General features: G+C 47.6%; 1 protein-coding gene across 2 annotated transcripts in view; it reads right to left on the bottom strand.

Annotated features, from left to right (window-relative positions):
• IGF1R (insulin like growth factor 1 receptor) overlaps nucleotides 1-20,716 on the bottom strand; it is a 177,495-nt gene extending 156,779 nt beyond the window's left edge. The window contains exon 1 of one of the 2 annotated variants that reach the window (XM_084532536.1): nucleotides 19,783-20,716. In XM_084532536.1, the coding sequence (XP_084388662.1) occupies nucleotides 19,783-19,876 (94 nt within the window). In that variant the 5' untranslated portion in view covers nucleotides 19,877-20,716. The remainder of the gene's footprint in view (nucleotides 1-19,782) is intronic. The other variant, XM_084532535.1, reaches the window with a different exon arrangement.
• Nucleotides 20,717-21,626: the final 910 nt, after the last annotated feature.

Here is a 21,626-nt window from a genome sequence, read left to right as displayed (position 1 = left end):
ATTAGCTTACCCTGTGTCCCTCAACACTCCCAACGCTATTTTACAAGAGTCCTCTCTCCTAGGTTTGGAAGGAAAAAGTGGTCTTTTAAGGGGCAAATCAGATTTGGTCCACGTAACCAAGACAGACTGGATTCCCCTTCTCCACACACGTTCTGGTCGTCTCCCATAGCCTCTTGGAGAACACCCGTTCTATTTTAATTTTCTCTTTTACCACTCTAACTATATATTCCCAACCCAAGGGCCATTGTGTTACCGAGCTGACCAGAACAAAACATTGACAAAAACAACACACAGAAGGACTACAACCCACATCACAAACTGAGACTGGCTCTGCCTTTTTGCTCTTGCAATTTCAGCTGTCATTGGCTAAAGATATCTCTGGCATTGCTGCTTTCCATGAACTTCCTCCAACTTCCCCATAAGTGTATACAAAAAAAATTCAGAATAAATCACATTTCTGTCCCTCATCTCACTGACTTTCTCCCTGCCAACATTTTACTTTGAATGTCAACAGGAACAGCAGCGCCACAAAAACAGAGCCAACAGAATGAACTGAATCCCTATAATAATATTGATTGATGTCTTCTCTACACGGCTCACCAGAGCAAGTAGCTCTAGATTTAGCCTAGCTCACATGAAAGCATCTTCATGACAAAGTCATCCCCAAATTAATCCTCTCTCACCAAGACTGCACTGACCCAGCACATCCCTCAGGGGCTCCTCTGAAGCCACATCTGTTAGCTCCTGCGCCTGCAATAGCAGACCACAAGTGGCTCACTTGGCATGGGTTTTTGTTTGTCCTCGCGGGTTCACAGGGCAAAAAGGGAAGAAGGTATTGCAGGGCTAAAAACATTTAAGTGGCTTGAGCTTGCAGGGTAGCACTTGAATCCCCAACCATCAAACCAAGTCCAAGAAGCATCACATCTTGAACTCGGTAATCTGTACGTCCCAGGTTACAAAAGTGTGCAAGACTCTGCTTTTCAATAAAGGAAAAAAAAAAAAAAAAAAGCTAACAAAGATCAAATCTGCAGCAAGTCCCTCACTCATGAGCATCCAGTATGTGTCAGACACCAACAGTCACTGCTGGAGCACTGTGGTCAGCGCTAACACCCCAGTCCCTGGTGAGGCGTTTGTATACTACAGGTGAGTGAAGGAGGTTAGAAGCACCAGCTAAATGCAATTGCGGAGTAATTCCAAGAACTACACTGCGGCACTTCAGGCTCACAATATGGTCACGCTGGCCAGCTTGAAAGAAAATTGTCCAAGTCAAACAAAGAAAAACTCTGCAAAAGAAAGCAGGTGAAGCCTAGATTACAAAAGACAAGCTTGATCCTCATGAGAAAGACTGGCATCAAACCTCTGCGCTCCTCTTGCCCTGCAGAATCGCTTTTCTGACAGTGCCACGAAATAAAAACATGCCATTCCACAGAAGAAATGTAACACAGAACTGAGTAGGTGGCACGTTATGATCAATAACTATGAGCATAAAACTTCCTTTTTTATTTTTTTACTGGGGTAATAATGTTTAAACTCTATGCCAGTAGCTTCAGCCTAATGCCTGCTAAAGCAGAAATGGAAGACTAGAATTACAAGCTGTTTATAACACTGAATTTATGTTTCACAATCTGTGATGACAATAGAGCTTAACAAAAATTGTCTCTCCTGGGGACTGTTCTTCTCCACCTTTAAAAAATAATTGTGTGCATGAATTTATTTATTTATTTTTGGAACAGTTGTCTACGCATCCAAGTGACTCAGCAACTGGCTGACAGAAACCTATGGGATGGGATGTACGCTTAGGATGCAGGGATAAGCAGCCAATTCTCCCAGAATGAAAAATCATCATGTGGCTGGGCTCAGTAACTCACAGTCAGGGACTCTGCTCCACTGTTCGCTGCCTGCTGAGCTGCCATCCCGTGCTCATCTAGGAAAGTGGCTTCTCCGTCAAGTTTACTGGGACTTATGTTTTTTTCTTTTCTAAAAACTGTGTGGCCAGCGAGGCTGGATCATTCGGACTTCATTAGAAGCAAATTGCCAAAATGCTACTATACCATGGTACATAACTGCATTCATCTGCTAACGGACAGCAAAAGGATTAATAAAGAAACATCAGCAAGTTTTACATAGCTACACAGAAATCCACAGAAAAAAATAGGAAGCTGATGTAATTACTCTTAACAATATGTAAGATGTGACTACTATCCTATGCTAACAATCTCTCTTTCCTGGATGAAACGAAGAAATCCTGCGTTTTCTGACCTTCCACAATAGTTGTTTGTTTTAACAAACTGAACCGAGACTTCCGCTAATCCCAAATTTCCACTCGAATGGAGATTTACGACAATTTAAAGAAGCACCTAATTGCATAGAAAACAAACAAACAAACAAACAAAAAAAACCAGTGCTACCAAACATCATTTACCGAACAGGGAGCCCTCCCATCCCTCCCTGCACATGGCAGCTGAAGATCACATCGGTCGTGCTGCAACCTGTTTTCTCCAGGCAGTTAAAATATGACCAACTCACACCCCCAAAAAAAGGGCTTTAAAAGTATTAAATTACACATACGCAAGTGCTGTGGGGCTTTCCAGCCATGAGCTAACTAGGTTGGAAAAAGAACCTTCCTCTCCAAACACAAGGTGAAACACGCGAGTTGGCAACAGAGGTGAGGTGACGGGTTCAGGGCTTATCGACTGGGAACTGCAGCAGAACAAAATTTAAGACAAATACAAACCAGAGGAGCTGTACCAGTAGGAGTCCCCACGTGAACTCACTCCTCTGGACAGCTGGGTGCTTTTGACTCGCTTTCAGCGTCACAAAGAGCCTGTCCAGGAAGTGCTCCGGGCACTGAACAGCAGCATTCACACAGGGTATTTATTGTCCCAGAGGCATCCCAAGAGCAGGAACACTGTGATACCGAAGTGCCTCTGGCCACAAACAAAGCTCTCTCAATGCACATAGGTGAGAAGTAACCCAGTAAACACGGTTTAGCACAGAAAAGCAGTGCCCTCTGAGACAGTCAGCTACCAGAAGCTCGAGTTTTCATTCCTCTGAAGATAAAGAACCATTTCCCACCCTACGTACAGAATTGTCACAATATCTGTACAGATCTTCTGCTCAACAATGAGCCGATCTTCTCTGTAAAACACTGGGGGGATTGTTAAACAAGTGCCAATTGAGGTGTACTCCATCACTTGTTCGCACACAGATTTCAATTCCAGGTGATATTTCAGTTTTGCATTTTTATACAGCCCAAGACAGTGGATTTCCAGCCCTACACACAGCTTTAGACACTGCCCATGGGCACAGTGGATAATGCACGACATTATAATTCTGGCTAACAGAATGATTTAGGCATTTAATCAGTCTAATTGTACAGCTCTTTTGCTTGGCAACCGCACTTATTGTCACAAAGATGTTAAAACATTGTCAGAAGAGGATAGAGGCAGAAGTAAAAGAATTATAGTTCTTCCTCCGGCAGGAGGAGCCTGGGATTTCCCAGCTACAGAAGCCAGGAAGTAAAAGCTTGCCCTAATGCATTTCTGACCAACCCACCCATGAGAAAAGACAGGGTCAAAGTGAGTTAGAGAAATACAGCCCTGGCATGCTTCACTCAGAAAACCATCACCAGCGATCCCCTATTCTGCTCCCTTTCTGAGCCAAAACTTGGTGAGAGGAGAAAGTGTTGGAAGAAAGGGCTGCAAGAGGTCACGGGAGACGGGACTTAGAGCTGAACCGAACAGCATCAGCAAGCCTGCTGGAGGCTTGGACACGCCAACTTCAGGCGCCTCTCTCCACCGGGATCTGCAGCTGCACACGCTCGTTCCAGAAGGCAAATCAAGGCCAAACTTGCTTGAGATGGAGATCTGGAGGCTCAAAGATTGTCTTCATGGTTATTTTTTTCACCCTGTACCTTGCATACAAAACACACTCATGGCCAAAGATACAGCTGGAGAACGTATCCTTACACCAAGTTGTGCTCGCTCCCTGCTCGTTCCTCTATTTGTTCTGGTCATGAAGAAGGTGACGTAAGAAAGCAGAAGAAACGTGAGCCAGAAGGAAAAGATGCATAAAGTCGAGGAGACAAAAGAACAACTGGAAAAACAGAACAGAGCACTAGCTCTTACCTACATGATTACCACTGAGTACACACACAAACACGAAATAGAAGTTCACTATTTCATTTTGCACTTGCACGTCAGTGTGGGTTTCTTGCTTGTAAGCTCACTGGGATTGGCTAACTACTAAATGCTGATTTGTCACTACATTTTTACATTCACTTTGTACTTTTGCTAAACCAAAAGATGAGTAATGTATTTACTTAGAACTCAACATCTTTAACCAATTCTACAGAGGAATGCCACAGCAAAACCAGCCGCTGGTCCTACAAGGTAAAGGAAGAATCTCATCCCCACTGCCAAGGATGCATCACTGCAGCAATCCCCAAAAGTTTTCTACCTATCAAGAAAAAAAAACACGGTGTAGGTAAAAAGGATCTGCACAGGAAGAAAAGAGAACAACTCTTTTCCAACTGCCCATGACAGCTCGCTTGAAGGCAAAATCACTCGGAGAGCACAGCTGACGGACGGTCCTTGGCCTCGCCTCACTTGTCTGACAGCTCTACTGGCCTCTCGTGTTGTGAAAGAAAACCACTCTATTTGTGCAAGGCTAGTTGGTTCCATGTTAAGAAAACATATCTGAGCAGACTGTGCTTTGCTTTACCATATGCCAGCTTCATTCAGCTTCAGAAACCAGGAATTAGTCCCCTTCTTTCCTCCGCAGTTAACCACCAATTTAGGGAACAGACAGGCGTGAATTTACACACCACCCCCAGATCTGGGAAAGGTCACATGCAGGCACTAATGCCAAATTTTCTAGACTGCTCTGGATAAGGCAACCACCCAAAAAACGGGAGTCCTGCAGTGACAGACGTGCCGGGCAGCACCACAGCAAGAATCGCATCTGGTGCCTCTGTGGGTACCAAGAGAGGGCTCATCTCCATCCTTGCCCCTTTCCTCCTCCTTTTCTTCCCCCCCTTCTCCCCCAAAACAGGGACTCACCTCCGAACGGCCACAACACTCTTGTGCACCCTTGCCTGAGGGCTGATGGCACTGAAGCCAGGCACGTTTTGTCCCAGCTGCTCCAATCCCGCCCAGCATCTTTGCAAAAGCCCACAGCTTTCAGGCACCTCAGCCGAGGCACAGCTGCAAACGGACTTTTCATTCGGTACAGACAGCACAAAAGGGTAATATTGGGTAAACACCACTGAGGAGTCCTGCTTTAACCTCAGTTCAGATACCTAAAGTTAAGTCAAACCAAAGAGGAAAATGAAAAGCAGCAGAGATGAATCAGAACGGAACTTCCAGGCGCTGGAGGGGAGCTGCTGCAGTTACGCTGCCAAAGCCTGAACCATCTCCTTTCCAACCCAAGTCATGTTTAGACATTCCTGGCCAAATTAATCCAAAAATCCCAACTGAAACAACTTGTGCAGGAAAAGGAGAAATGAAAAAAGAAAGAGAGGCAATCTAAAGTCAATGTAAAGTATCATGTATGAAGCAAAATGCTTCAGGATCACAGCAAGAGGTTTTGTTTGTGCGATGGGCCAAGTCCTGCCTGTGCTATCAGTCCTTTCCACTCGCTGCCCTTCCTTCACTGCATTAAAAGCAAAGCATCTTTCATAATTCCTCTGAAAGGCCTGAACAAGTGCCTGAACTTCCACGATCTGCTCTCTATAGCCTTGAGCAAGTGTGACAGGAAATGGACACTGCTCTCCTCAATGGCTGCTTTCAAGCTTTAAAAATAATAATAATCATAACGTCAATCAGCATTAGGCCTATTACCAGTTTGGAAGATGCAGACCAGGAAACGGGGAAGAAGAGAAAAGCAATGGAAAAAGGAAGAGGTTTGATCTTCATACAACCCACTTGAAAAATCCTTACTTCAGTGAACTGGTAAATAAGCAATTTCAGATGTTTTAAACACCCTGTGCTACCTTCTGAAACCTAGCCGAGCTAACGAGAAACAGGTTAATTACATCCCTGATTCTCTAGAGTATTTCAGCAGGCTATGCGTTACCTTCTCCCGAAGGGACAAGGCGTTCTTTTGGTTATTTAGTTTGTCTAAACCAAACAAACACAGCATGGCCAGTGCTAAGGTGGCCCTTACCAGCACTTCCATGAAAGCAGGGGAGGACAGGGCTGCAGGTTTTCTGCTACTACAAAGCACTTAAACCGATCTGCTCCTCTGACATCCTCTCCCTTCTCGGGTACAGATCACAAAAACAACTAAGTCATCTGACTTACTGGGGAACATACTGCTGATTTAAAAAAAAAAAAAAAAAAAAAAGACGTTACTTGAGAGGATACAAAGCACCACCTCCTAAAGCACTCTGCTGTCTCAGCACAACAGCCTTCTTGCCATTTCAAAAGAAAAATGGCCATATCAATTCCCCAAAACACAAGTATTATGACAATATCATGCATTTAATTGGTTTAACAAAGTGCTTTTATTACAGCACATTGCAACACAGATGGTACGTGACAAGGTATGAGGTGACGTGGTATAGCTGGAAGTATTTGCAGATTCTCCGCAAGCAACGGCTTGGGGAACTGCAGTGCTCACTGCTAATAAAAGTCCCCTCGCAGCTCCACAACTCTCATTAAAACCTCTCATTAAGACCGGGACGTGCCTTCTAAGCGTGGCTGTTACTTGTAAATTCACTACACCCTGAAGAAAGAGTCAGAGTGCTCTGAAAACTGGTGCCCTTTCCGTGCTTCACCGCATTTCAAGCACCCAACTCGGTGTTTCAACTTTTTCTAGAGGGAATCTCTTGACACCCTCTGGGAGTGATTTGGTTCTCTGGCTGTTCCCTGGCAGGAGCCAGACCACCTGAACCAGCTGCTCTGAATGTGGGAAGCACACACCTCGCAGGTCCAAAATCTGGGAGATTTATTTTTCCTGCTTTGTTTATGCATTTGCAAAGCAAGCTGCTCTCAGACAGCAGAGCAACCACCGCTCTTCCCCCCCTTCTCAGCTTTCTGCAACCCTAGATATGACAACATAGGAAAAAGCTTGTACAGGCTTTCCAAGAAAAAGTATGTTTTTCCTCCTGTTTTAAGGCAGCGTATCAAAGTGCACGTCAATGGCAAGCTTCAGTTGCTCAGAAGTCATCTGAATAGCCACAAAACACAACGCAGACGGCTCCTTTGCCTTCCAAATTACCACTTTAGAAAAAGTCTGCAAAACTGCAATTTTGTGACGGAATAAACAGAAAAGGGACAGCCCTACCTCATGTCTCCTCTTATTCCTCCAGGTAACTAACCTGCTTCCTCCTCGTGAATCACTTCAAGGCTGCCTTGCAGCTTGTTTCCAAACCTAACTCAGAGCTGTATAAATCCTCCCTTTAATTTCTTCCCCCTTCAGCAGAATTTACTTTCCCATTTGCAATGCAGGCAGAGTCCAGGAACTATTAAGTTATGTTAATAACAAACAAATGTTTTGCTAACACAAAGTTTGAGAATAAAACAAATAAAAATCCTTACCTACACGTGCTATGACAACGTTTCTAATTAGTATCTCCCAAAATAGCATTAATCCCATTTCACCGCAAGAAAAGAACAACGCTGCGGAACGACAAGGTCAAGGATTCATCAAGAGATGCTCACAAAAAGATAACGGGGTAACGTGAAGTCTTCTCCATCCCAAAATTGCCATCCGTAGAGCCCGCTGGCTGAGGCTGTGTGCTCTCATGTGCATTTTGCAGTCACACTGCGAAGGACCAGGAGACCTGCCCAACCCCTGTACCTGCGAGCAAAGCTATTTCACAGCAACAGCTCCTGAGCTCAGGGCAAACACGGGGCAATCAGAAGCACCTCCAGGATGGAGAAGGCTAACGACAAGGTTCATCTGCAAGCTTCTTCCAGCAGCCACTTCCAAAACCTCTCCCCATCCCGCCACGCACCTCGCTGACCCACTGCTAGGTCAGGGGGCTGGCCGCAGCACCCCGCTGCATTCAAAGCCTCCCGTCTCACACACACCTGCTCTCGCTACCGACATTTTTGTACCAACACCCAGGGCAGCATTGAATTACTTTGCCGAGAGTCACTTCCACATTCCACCCTCAAACTCCCCTCCAAGAAGTCATCAGTCACTCTCAGCTTTCACACTTCAGTAATTTTGGAATCAACAGGAAACGGAGATCAATTGGGATTTTGCTAACTCAATCGTGACTCATCATCCAACTCCCCTTAGCCTCCAGATTCATCTGTGCAGAGAAGTGATAGCGAGGCCAAATTTAAAACAGCGGAGCTGGCGAGCACACAATTAACACTCCCTGGTCCATCAGACTCATCACAGCTACATCTCCAGGCTTCCCGAGAAACCGCCCTGCTATGACCATGTCTCTTATCCCCCAGCCAGTTCCCAAATGCAGTGACAATTCGGTTTGCTGAGCCTAACCACAAAAAAAAAATAATCAATCAAGAAGATTTACTGCACGAACCCACTGTACTGCGCCCTCGAGTTAAACCCATCCAAACAGGAGTTAACTCTGCCCACCAGTGCCCTAGCTGCGACAGCCTGTCCCTGTCCTCTGTTCTTCCCGTTACGAGAATATTCTCAAATCATTAGATTTCTTTCTGCTTACATAACCGCCAAGCCAAAAAAGCCATTTGCATGAAATTAAAAGTCAATAAAACCCAATTATTTCATTTACAAAAATAGAAAATCATTTCATATAAACCACTTAAATGCATTCTTCTAAAAATAAACTTAATTACAAATCTAACATGAAATTATAACAGCATATATTAGGGCAAATGCCTACTGTAATTTAAATAAAACAAAAATAGTAAGCATGTAATTTACACAAAAACGTTTGGACTGGTGGATTCACTGCTCAGGGCTCTCTCGGAGCCACCCCTCGTTGAATGGTACGAGAGCTTTCAAGTTCAGCAACTATTTGTGCAAGTGCCTCATTTCAATTCACTCAAACGGTTCCGTTCAATAAGGAAGGAAGGAATTCATTCCAAATTTTAAAAATAGCTGACCCCTGTGTAGAAACCTGTCAAGCAGTCAGTGGGCAAAATCTATTAGCTCTTAACTTCCAAAGGACAGCGAGAAACTATTCTATTGATTTTATTTTTAAATCATGCCCGTCCACCACACTGAGTTTTAATTAAGTCTCAAAATTCTTCCCCATTTTAATTACAATTCCATTTTCCGTCCAAATAGGGAAGTAACACAAATGAGAAGTAATCTAGCAGCAAGCGCACCATCCACCATTCTGTCATTTAAAGGTGCGAAAATTAAGGATCTGAGGAAAGGTATCGAAATTGCTTGTTTACATGAACACACAGAAACAACAAATGTTATTTACTGGCAAAAAATCTCTTTTTTTTCTCCGTAAAGGTCATATTTGCAAATTGAGGTGTTCTAACGGCTGTCAGTCAAGAAAAATTCCAACTAGAAAATACGCAAAATGAGATTAAAACAGTGTATTTAAAGTAAACTCTTCCTGCCTGCTGTTTCAAGTCGCTAGGAAATCACCCACACCACCTCAATAAAGCAAACACGATAACACTAGCAGTGCTCTGAGGCCTTCGCACTAAGGAAGTAATAAACTTCGAACGACAAATTGGACCGAAATTGCCAACATTCCCACCAGGTTCAGAAGTTACAGAGCTGCAGTGCCCAGTGGAAGCATTAGAGTTGCTTTCAGCTCCGTAAAGCTGTAGTAGCTCCGCTATGTTGAGCGCAGCAGGATGGCACCACCACTGTCCCCGCGTTTGGACGCGCTCCCACCTTGGTACGAAGCCCCTGCCTTTGCCCACAGCCATGTCTGTTCCTGCAAGAGGATGTCCTGCGGTGCCAGACCCCCAAACCAAGGCAGAGACTTCCACCCACGTACCAAGGGCCCACTTGGAAGGAACACGGCCGCTCCAGTCCCGCACGGTGCCCGGCTAGGTGATGGACACCCGCCTCGCGCCCTTGACACAACTTGGCTTGACTCAAGGTCATCTTCACAGCCTCCTGGGAAGACCTGGGGTTTACTGAGGTGCACCGAGCACCCCAAGGCACATCGAAGCTCTTAAACATGACCCTTTGGCCACCCTCAGGGCCAGCATTGCTCCACGTTTTGCAAACAGGAGGGAAGCACAAGCATCCAGAGGAGGAACACAATTTCTTCCCATCCTTTGCACACCATCAGCTCCTGAGGCATGAGATGTGATCGTTCCCTATTTTAGCACACATGAACGACTACCAATGTTGTTGCTCGCAAACCCATCCAATCCCTTCCTAAAAGGCAGTTACAGTATTTAGCTCAAGGCTTTTCCACCCAACTAGTGGATGGACAGAGGCGACTGCACCAATAACAACAACATCTTGTTATGCTATTTGCTGCTCACAGAGGACGAGAAACCAACACCCTCGCTCCCGATTTATCCTTGTCAAATCAGTATTTAAACAAAACCAAATCCGGAAAGAAAAACAAATGCGAACACAACTGTGCAGCATTACGATACAACATCTGATGCCCACATTCCAACCCTCTCGCCCTCCGACAGCGCGATGTACTGCGGACAAACTTAAAAATAAAGTCACTGATATCGACGGCACGAATACCGCAAAAATCCTCAGACGCTCTTGGCTTAGCCAACGGAATATGTGATTACTGTCCTCATCCCATCACTTTCTTTGAGGAAAAAGAACGGGAATACGCTTTTACCAGGTCGACCCACTCCGACTTCTATCTTGCTGACGTTTCTTAAGCACTGCTGAGGAATTCCAACCACACGAAGCCTACGCGAGCCCTCGGCAGCAGCACTTGCAGGACTCCTCACAGAGGTGAGCATTACTCAGCCTGAGCCTGATTTGCAATGACCTATCTGAAACCAAGCAAGGCCCTAAAGGCCCAGCCCCGACAATTTTACACCAAGTATATTTTCAGCCTTGATGTTTTTTTGCTTTGTGGGGTATTTTTAAATATTAAGGAGATGAAAGAATTGAGAACAGAGATTGCATCTGTTGCCATCACAATTTAACCACAGTCCATGTATTTATACAGTGGAATCTCCAAAATAACACTGCATCTGTTAAGATGACAGTGTTTTTCCATGGGCGCTGCGCTGTGTTAAAGGGGAGTTACTCCAAAGCAATTGCTTTTGAAGTGCTGATTGCAATCCACCCCAAATTCTTTTTGTAATCTTCTTCAAATGTGTTGAATTGTAAAGCTGTTGTTTCTCAGTATGGCCTGGGAACAACAAAACCCTAATACATCTCATCAGTGGGCATTTGGCACCGAAGCCTTATGGCTAATGCAACATGTTTATTTAAACAATGAACTACCAAAAGAGATGCACAAAACACAAACCACGTAAAAACAGATGTCCGTTTCACATGTGTTTCTGCTGAAGGCCAGAATCGCTGCCTGAGCGCACACACGCACTCGAGCGCATTTGTCTCTGTGCCTTATTTCTGTAGGATAACAACTGAACCAACTTGAAAGGATTTTTGTTCGGTCGCTGGTAATGCCGGCCACATTTCGGAACCACAACCCATCCAGGCGTGTAGAAGCTCAAGTTTGGGAAGGGACTCCCACAGCCCACTTCGAGGATTGAATACACAGAACGCGCCATTTGGTAAGGCACAATTTCAATGGCAGTACTCAGCTGCAGAGGCAGCCTACCCTAACCTAACAAAAAGTCATACATTTTATTAGCACATGAAATAGAAAAAAAGCAAATCCCTCAGTCACTCACAGATTTCAGACCCAGGTAGGCTCAAGCCGAACCTCAAGGAAGTGCTCTCCTTAAAACCCAGTTTTGCTGCTTCGTACAGTGATAACTGCACAGACGAGCTCCATCATGGGTGCAGCCCCTGAAAGCATGAAGGGAATACCAACAAAACCTGCTAAAACAATCTCTGGGTCCAAGGCATGTGAACAGGACTGACAGACCCTTTGGCATCTCCCCCCACACGAGTGGTCTGATGCTCTCTGGGTTTGCAAGCTGATTTCCCCAGTCGCAGCACCTCTCAGGTGCGAGGAAAGGGAGCACAAGCACATTTACAGCACCTCACGTGCATCTCCTAGCACAGCCGGGCGTTCATCCCCTCCTTGCTCCCTGGAGACGTGGCATTTGCAGGGGACCAATAAAACGTACATCCATCTCCAAAACACACACACACGAACCCACCACCGCCGCAGCCACAACAAACTGAACAACGCCGGTAACGACAGCCAACGCAGCCACAAGCTGCTTCCACCTGCTGGGGACACAGAACAACTGGAGAGAAGCAGCTAAAAATCCCCTGTCGTGGCAGCCAGGCACCGTCACGATTCCAGCGGGCTCCCCCTCCAGCCCAGCCGCTCTGCGGACTCCAAGGTGGTGACAGCACGATGCCAGCCCCGACACCACAGCCCACCCCACGTTACCCCACCGCGGGCTCAGCAGCTCCTGGTACGCCTCTCCCCACACATCCTCTTGTAAAAAGGACCCAATGGGAGGTGACAAGGGCGGCAGGGAAGCAACACGTACTATTTGTACAAGGACCGACTGAAAATGTGGAGAAAATGCTAAGCTGGAGCCCAGGCAAGTAACGAGGAAAGCACGCCGGTGAGATCCAGGAATAATGCCCTATCCAGGTCCAAGCCAATTCTCCTACAAGTTTGTTTCCAGGAGCAGCTGTCACCAGGCTTTGCTCCAAAATGCTGTACCTGTTCAAGGCTGAAGATGTGAACTATCGGTCCCCATAATACCCTCCACATCCATAAATACCTCCGATGATTTTCGGAGGGCTGCTCTATCACCCATCATTTTACTGCCATAAACATCAGGAGCTCACATCTCGAAAATAACAAGCTGCCTGCCCGCTAACTCAGAACCAGCATTATTTCAAGGTGCATTTGGAGAAGCTGTTCTCACATCTGAAGAGATCAGGGATCCTTTTTGCCCACCAACAACCCTCTCCAAATTCATCACTTCAGGTCTTGCAAAGTTCTCCTGTACTTAAGTGTTAGGGAGACCTGAAGCCGCGTGCCACGACCCAAAGCAAACCACAGGCAGCATCCCACCAGGTGTCAGGGAAAGCCTCCTACCACCCTGCCAGAGCACCTCGTGCTAACCACAGCAGCTCTACCAAGAAGGAGCAGGTAAAATAACGGGATGTGACCCTACCCTACCTCTACCTTACCTTGCACAGCCACCAGCAGACCCTTTGAGCAGCTGTGCTTACAGAAGCTTCCTCCCGTAAATACTCTCCACGTTTCAGGAGAAAAGTGTACACAACTAAACACACCCTGAGCGCCTGGGCACTCCCTGCCACTTCATCTCATCTGTCTTTAAGAACAGCCACTGCAATGCCAGCTGAGGATGATGATCACTTTACTTGAGACCCACACTCAGCTGCAGTTACCTGCTCTGTTCCAGCAGGAACAAATGGAGGAGATGCTTCAAAAAGCATATTATCCCAGCTCTAATTTATGCATGCTCCCTCTTAGCATCACGTCGTTTATTTTAAACCTGTCAGATATACTTGTAATGTAGCATCATGAATAATTTAAAGAGTAATCTGTATAAACCCAGTTTATAAACTTAGCAGTAGGTGCAGTGCCTTTCATTCAGACAGGCTGCACTCTGATGGAGTACAAGGCATCTCCGACTGCTTCGGCGTGTATTCATTTCACAAACGTCACAAAATTCATCCTTCCTTCCTCCAATCAAAGCCTCTGCTATCTGAAAACTGTTGTGCAAGTCGCCAGCGTAAGTGAGCAGAGCACTAATCCGAGAATCGTTCATGTCGAAGGAAAAACGACAAAGCTCCCAGAAACAATCAGCGAAAGCGATCCGCCGCCCGATCTGCGGCAGCAGGAAAAAAAAAAAAAAAACACACACACAAACCACACAGCATGTAGAGTTTGCCTCTATCATTAGGGGCTCCGACATTTGCTGCATTTCCCTGCCCCATTTTGACACCGCTCCCCTCCACGGGGAGGAGGGATGCGCAGCCAGGAGCTCCCCAAAAAGCCCACCTGCTAGGAGAAAGTGTTTTGACCAGAGCTGATGCTCACGCTTCCAAGCAAACAGCGCTATCTTTACAGCGTGTAATGGCACCAATAACAGCTCTGCAGATAACGCTCTCCCTGACTGGTCACGGAGCTAGTTCAGTAACTCGCGCTTTGCTGGCAGCGCGTAGGAAATGAACTCCTTGCATCACTGGACTTGCCCAAAAAACCACCCTCGCTGACTAACTACTTATCACCAAGATCTGCCACAAAAGCACGACGCACACCTAGTTTGTATACCACTGCATACAGAGCACCAATTTCCTGCTTAAGAATTATTGTTTGTATGATGTACGCATTTTTTTCCCCCAGCCCACAGCACAGATTAAGTTCTTAAAGCTCCACCTGGTTAGCGCTTCTCTTCAGTGTCAATTTTAAATGTGATCCTTTTTTTTTTTTTTTTCCTCCAAATTATTATTAAAATGACCTGGTGTTGCTACAAAAGCACACGCTTGCTGTTCTACCAAAATATTTCAAAGTGGATTTGGAAGAACAATCTTCCTCCCTCACTGGGGGTGAGATCTCGTCTAGCTGGGTAGGTCAAGGAGCACAGTCACCTTGAAAAACCATCTGTGAAGTCACTGAAAGAGAGAAGCCTACTTCTGCTCACACCAAGTTCACAAAGAAAGGAAAAAAAGTTGTAGATAACATGCAAGCCTGGATACTTCAAAACAAATTAAATGGTATTATGTGAAAATTCACGGGTCAGATGCAAATTAAACTGTTAAATACAGTAATAATGTTTTATGTCAATTTTGCTTTTCAGCAAATTTTAAATCATCTTGTCTTCAAAAACACAACAGCCACTTCTTCAGCGTACCCTCATTTAATAAGTTAATCGTTGCCTTGAAAGAAATCCTGAAGGAGCTGCGCATACTTGGCATTTGCAAAGGTTAAAATGGAAAACTTTTAATGATAAACGCAAGTTAAACCTTTACAATCCACCACCACGCTGACGCCCGTTTTGGAGGAATGCATCTCCTTAATTAATGGATAAGCCGAACTGCCACAAACTCCGTTAGCAAAAGCTGCAAGCCCTGCACAAAGGCAGCAGAGGCTATTTTTTACTTGGAGGGATCGGTACGGCTCAGTTTGCAGAGCACAGAAATATGTGAATGAACATTGTATGTTGCTAATCACTTGCCTGTCCTCAGACAGTTCTGGACACAAAAAAGACAAATATAGTACTACAGAAATCAGTCCAGATTGTACCTGTCATGACTTGGCTAAGAGGGAAAAAAAAAAAAAAGACAGGCTGGCTAACAACCACAAATGTGTCTTCATCAACTACTGCTTGGTGAGCTCTGGTTTTGTACAATACAACAATTTTCAAACTATTATTTTTAAAGTGGTTTTCATAAATCATAAACACTAATCCAACTAACCTACACAAAGGAGCTGTCTATACAATTTACAGTGATAGAAAAATTATACGTCAAATATATCAAAACACCAGAACAGTAGTTCTACCTTTCAAACACATCACTGCGCTCCCAAAGCCTTTCGGAGCCTTTTCAGAGGCAGAGCTCTGAGGAGCTCCATCACCTCCTAAGCCCAGAAAGCTTGAAAGCTCAATTTTGCCAGAAAGACATGAAATGAAGCGAAGCTACCTATCTGCAACAACTCTAATTACTAGAACCTCAAGATAATTAAAAAACACTGCAGTTTGAGTGAACTTAAGCAACATGCGTGATACCTGAGAACTGCAAGTTACCCATTTCTACGTACAGGCACGCATAAAGACTTGAAAACAGCTGCTGCTTCAGGACATCACACATTTCCAAACGTGAAAGCTGTAAATAAACCCCTATTTGAATTTTAGAGGTTTGGTTTTGTTTTTTTTTCATTTTCATAAACCAAAGTTCAAAGAACACTGTTCAAGAGCTACCATTGCTTTTCAGTTACCACCTTTTCAGGAAAAAAAAAAAAAAAAAAAAAAAAAGAAAAACAATGCTGATAGAATTCATTAATTTCACTATAACCATTCCAGGGAAACTTTTTTTTTTTTTTTTTAAAGTAATTTAATCCAGTACATTTTCTAAGTTATGAACTTTACGAGCATCACAGATGATGATGTAGTAGGCAAGTTGTTTTCTACGCAGGATCACAAAGCCAACACCAGGTTTGCTGTGCACATTATTCCTCTCTGGAGGTTCAAGACCGTCACCAAACTTCTCCACAACACAGTCAGTGGCAGCTCACAATTCACACCCACGTGAAAAACTCCTCCAGCATTTCCCTAGCAAGTGCCAGATTAGCAGAAAACTCGACATGATTTGAAACAACTTTTCCCAAGATAACGTATACTGGCACAGATTAATTATTTACCAATTAAGACAGATTCAGAAATCGTTACACGGAAATTCCTCACCACTAGATTCGTGCACGCATCTCCAGATGAAGACAAGAGGAGTTGTCACTGGAGTTGTGCTTCTCATATATGAGGAACTTAGTTTGAAGAAGAACTGACCGGGGAAATGCTAACCGAAATTAACACAGCAATTTATCAAATCTGGGCAATTTCCTTAGGAAAGCCAACAAATCATGCCTGCTGTTGTGCTGAAGTACAACTAACAGAGCCGTCCTGCTCCCCACGTCCCTTTTCATCCCTCACTTCTAACACGCGAGGAGCATCGCGAGGAGCATCACTCTCCTGGGGCTGGCTTGGCGATGCAATGTGCGTTGGATTCCCCCTCCGAGGGGGTTGGACACCCAGCCCTCCGCTTCCTCACGTTCTCCAGCCCTTTTGCCCGACACGGGCTAAGTCCCTGCCGTTTCCTAACCCGCCGGTTTCTGAGTCACACGAGCCTTTGCTCCAGTTCTGGTACCGAAACGCCTGCAGAGCACCGCCTCGAGCAGCACAAGCCAAGCGCCGCCGTCCTGTCCACGGCACCGACGGCTCTCCTCCCGCCGGTGACACCGGTTCCTTTGGTGCTCTGGCACTTCAATTTGCAACCTCAATTGCAGAAGGGCTTAACCAACTCCCATTTACCAGCATTCACTAACCACTAGGCGTCTGTGAAAACGCTGATGGGAAAGCGAGGTGTGTGCAATGCTGGCACTCGGGAGGTCAGGAGGGCTTTTGCTAAGCAACCCGGGAGAGGGATTGAACACACAACACGAGCTACTGCTTGTTAACATCAGGAGCGTGAAATACAGCCTGGATATGCAAGCAAAAGCTCATGGCTAAGATGAGCAGATCCATCAGGGAACCTACTGGTCTGAAGCACGGTATTACCCAGAACAGCTCACTTTACACACTTAACCCACACCCTTCCAGGCATTCCCTTTACACACATATGCTACATGGGACAAAAAAACACAAACCCCATCGTGCTTCAGGTACAAAAGGCAGCAAACTCCAAGCTGCTTCATCCCAGGGGTGGGCTGAAGAGGCGGTCTCCAGCAGCACACCAAATGCCCTGCTCCACCGGCACACGCTGCACCGCGCTGAAGGGCCTTTTTGTTTTTATTTTTGTGCTGTTCTAACAAAAACCTCAGCAAATTCTTAGCGCTTTTTAACAACCGGTTTTGAACCAGTAGCTTACCACCGAGGCTACCTGCCTTTTCAAGAGTTTTCTGTCATTGAACCATGAGCAGATTTTATAGGATTTCGCATTAAAGAGATGGGCTTCCCCCCTCCTGTTGTAACTCCTTTGTATTCCTATTTAGGAATGCCTTGCTTGTTTGACCGAAAATGGAAGTGCCTTTTAGCTATGACACAGTATATATGAAAAACAAATAAAAATTAAGATTAATCTTCCTTCCACTATTGTGGGGAGAGAGAAGAATATGAAGAGATGCAAAACATCTGCTCTGGAGATCATTTTTCCCCCTAACAGCAAAATTCTTTCAGCAATAACTCGTGAAAACAAAGGCTATTAAACTGTAAACTACAAAGACGATCGATTAGAGGCAGTATTCAGCTAAGACAAGTTTTTCAGCATATCTCCCCGTATTTAAATGCCTAGATCAGAAGAAGGAGATATTTCATTTGGGAGGCTCTTAATTGGGTCGTTTTAGCTAAACGGTAACTGCAAACACTTGAGAGGACTGGAAGCTGATATCCCAACCCACCGTTCCTGCCTGACTTTATTGCAAGAGTTGGGCAAACGTGGTTTATTTGAAGGTGTTCTGGGCCAGGTAAGAAAACCCTTCTAAGCACACATCCCAGCAGTTTACGGGCACACCAGACCTCCTCCTCCTCCTCTCCTGTCTTCTCCGTGCTACCCGATCCTTTTCAAGCCCTTCCCTGAAGAACGGCACTAGGGTTTTGTTTTCAAACCCAAACATTAATCTTCCCTCTTGAAAACAGCCCTGGCCAACAAGTTCAACGCGTGGAAGCAGGACTGCAGCTCCCCAGCCCAAGCTGGCCCTGCCACCACAATGCAAAAGCCTAAGCCGGGCCTTAATTTGCAACGAGTTAATTGGCATTCGCTGCCTAATGAAACACAATATTACTCAACACACGTTACAGGCTCCATCTATGCGCTTCTTGCTCAAACGCTGGGGTTTTTTTAGCCTCCTTGTCAGTGCATCCAAAGAACTTGCTTCTCTTTTCATCCTGAAACTACCACTTTTAGCAAAGCCTCTGCAGCTCCCACATTCCTTCCCCTTACACTTAAAATGGAGAAAATTGATCTCTCCCTTCCATCAACGCCTATCTTTTGTGCGAGCCGGGCACACGAGCACAGCTCGAGGAACACGCCGAAAAACACCCAGCGGAAGAAATTAAAGCATCCAGACGCAGGAAAAGAACCAACCCTGCCTCTGCAGACGGAGAGAGGCGCTGAAGGAGATGGAGCAGCTCTTAAAATGGTTGGGCTCCAGGGCGCGCTTCCCATCTCCCTGCCTGCAGAGAGCCGGGCCAGCAAACCTTGGGGAGGCCAAGTCCATGCGTGGGGAGCCCCCAAAGCCACCACGAGCCCCGCACGGCGGTGCTCACAGCCTCAGGGCCCACAGCACCCCTGTCCCTTCACGCCCTGCAACCTTAGCGGCTTGGGGGAGCAGGGAAACGAAGCGAGGGGGCTACAGGGAACCAGAGCCGCGATGCACGGAGCTGTATAATAGCGAGGAGCCAAAAAGCAGCCGGGCTGCGACTTTCCAGACCGCCGTAACCCCGCAGCGAGGGGCCAGAGCCCTCCTCAGCAGAGGCACGGCCAGGAATTCTTCCAGGAATTCCTCACCCGCCGCGGCAGGTTACTCTGGCTCTTGACAAAGCTCAAGCTCCTTCCATGTGGGGAAGGCAGGCGCAGCCCTTCCCCGCCCGCCTGTGTTTACTACGCAGCTCGCAGCCCCGCCGGGCCCAGCACCGCGCCGCCGGGGCCGGGTTTGGGGGTAGAATGGGGAGGGGGGGGGAGATGGCACCGGGGCTCCCCCGGGCCGGGGGCTGCTGCGGCAGGGACCGGAGGGAGAAGCCGAGCCCCGGGTGGGTGGCGGTGCCCGAGGGGTAGGGGCGAAAAGGCTGAGGGAAGGCAGCGGGAGCCCCCCGCAGCCGAGCCCCCCCCCAGCCAGAGCCCCTCACACAACGGCGCGGCCCCTCGCACGCAGCCCCCGGCCCCTCTGCGACGCCTTCACCCCCCCACAGCCCCTCACACGCCCCCCATAGCCCCTCACACGGCCCCTATAGCCCCCTATATCACCCCAAACACACACACCCCGGTCCCCACACGCCCCCCCCAGCCCCTCACACACCGCCCCCCCCCCAGCCCCATACTCACTTTCCCCATTTGTCGGCCCCAGACCAAGCGCGGCGAAGGCGAGCAGAAACCCCCAGAAGACGGCGAGGGACCCTCCTCCAGCGCCAGACTTCATTCCTCTTTTTTTAATTGGACAAAATCCCCCTTTCCGAAAATTCTTTTTTTTTTTTTTTTTTAAAGAAATAAAAAATAAAAGTCCCAAATTGTTCGCTTCCCCCCACCCCCCCACCCCGCCACCCTCAGCCCCCCCCCCTCCTCGTTCTCTAAAAATAACGAAGGAGCCAAAAGGGGGGCGAGCAGCGGGGCAGGATAAATAAATCCACGTTGCCTCGAGAAATGGAAAACAAACGAGGCAAAAAAAAATAATAATAATAAAAAAAATGAGAAGCGAGGAGCCCCTCTCGGAGCGGAGGGCGGCGAGGTCCCGGGGTGGCGTTGATCTTCCGGAGGCTCCGCGGGGCGCTGAGGGCGACGAGGAGGGGGCAGCAGCACGGGGGGAGCCCCGGGGCGCCGCTGGCCAGGCTGGGGGCTCCGGGGAGGGGGACTCCGAGGCTGAAGGCTCCGGGGCCGGGGTTGAGGGGGGCTCCGGGGCCGGTTCCCCTCAGCGCTGGCCGCGGCCGCTCGTCGTGCAGGGGAGCGGCGGGCGGGAGGCGCGGCGGGGCCGGCGCTCTGCATCTTCAACCTCCATTTTCCGACACCGCACACGGAGGCAGCAGCAGCAGCAGCAGCAGCAGCCACACACTCACACACACACACACCGAAAACAGGCGGGGGGGGTGCCCCAGACAAGCCGGTTACAAAACAACAGCGGCGGCCCCGGGGGCTCCGCGACGAAACGCAAAGGGTGGTGGTGAGGGGGGGGGTGCCCTGGTGGTGGGATCCCCGCGGCCCGGCGGAGGGGTGGGAAAAAAAATTAAAAAATTAAAAAAAAAAAAAAAAAGCAACACGCAGCCACCCCCCACCCTCCCCCCCCCCCCCGCACACGCACACACGCACACACACACAACAGCACCGCCACACAAGTCCGGCTGGCTGCAGAAATGCGGAATCGGGGAGGAAAATGAATTAAAAAGGCTTCCCCCTACTCCTCCTCTTCCTCTCCTCGGCGCCGCTGCCGCAGGGCTCCTTCGCTCTCCCCCCGGAAAAAAAATTAAAAAAATAAAAAAAAAAACACAAGGTAAAAAAAAATTATATATATATATATGTATATATAATAATTAAGGCAAGGCAGCCCCCGGCCGCCCTCGCACACAAAGCGGCGGCGAGCGGAGCGGAGCGGCTCAGCACCCCGCCTCCTGCCCCCGCCGCTCTCCGGCTCGCCGCCCCGCGGGCCGCCCTGCCATCGCGCCGGGGGCGGGCGGGGGGCGGGCGGGGGGGGCCGGGCGGCGACGGCGACGACGACAACAACAACAACAACACACAGCACCCGGCCCGGGCGTACTCCCTGCGATTTTTTTCTTTTTTTTTCCCCTTTTTTTCCCTTTATTTCCTTTTTTTTCCTCCCCTTTCTCCCCCCTTTCCTTTTTTTTCCCTTCTTTGTTTTTTTCTTTTATTTTTTCCTTTATTTTTTCCTTTTTTTCCCTTTTTCCTTTTTTTTTCCCTTTCTATTTTTCCTTTTTTTTTTTTTTTTTCCTCCCCCCCACTCCTCCCTCCCTTTTTCCCTCCTCCTCTGGGTGTGCGCACGCCGCAAACCTCCCCGTTCCCTCCCTCCTTCCCTCCCTCCCCAACGCTGCCCAGCCGCGGGCAGGGGGCCGGGGGAGGCAGGCGCGGGGGCGCGCACGGGGGCGAGGCGGCGCGCTGCGCTGAAGGTCAGGGCGCAGGAGCTGGGTGCGGAGGGGCTGCGATGCCCTGGGGAGGGGGATACG

The sequence above is a fragment of the Aythya ferina genome (assembly GCF_964211825.1).
Source record: "Aythya ferina genome assembly, chromosome: 11".
Taxonomy (NCBI): domain Eukaryota; kingdom Metazoa; phylum Chordata; class Aves; order Anseriformes; family Anatidae; genus Aythya; species Aythya ferina.
Note: the sequence above shows the minus strand (reverse complement) of the source record. Positions and strands in the feature narration are given on the sequence as shown.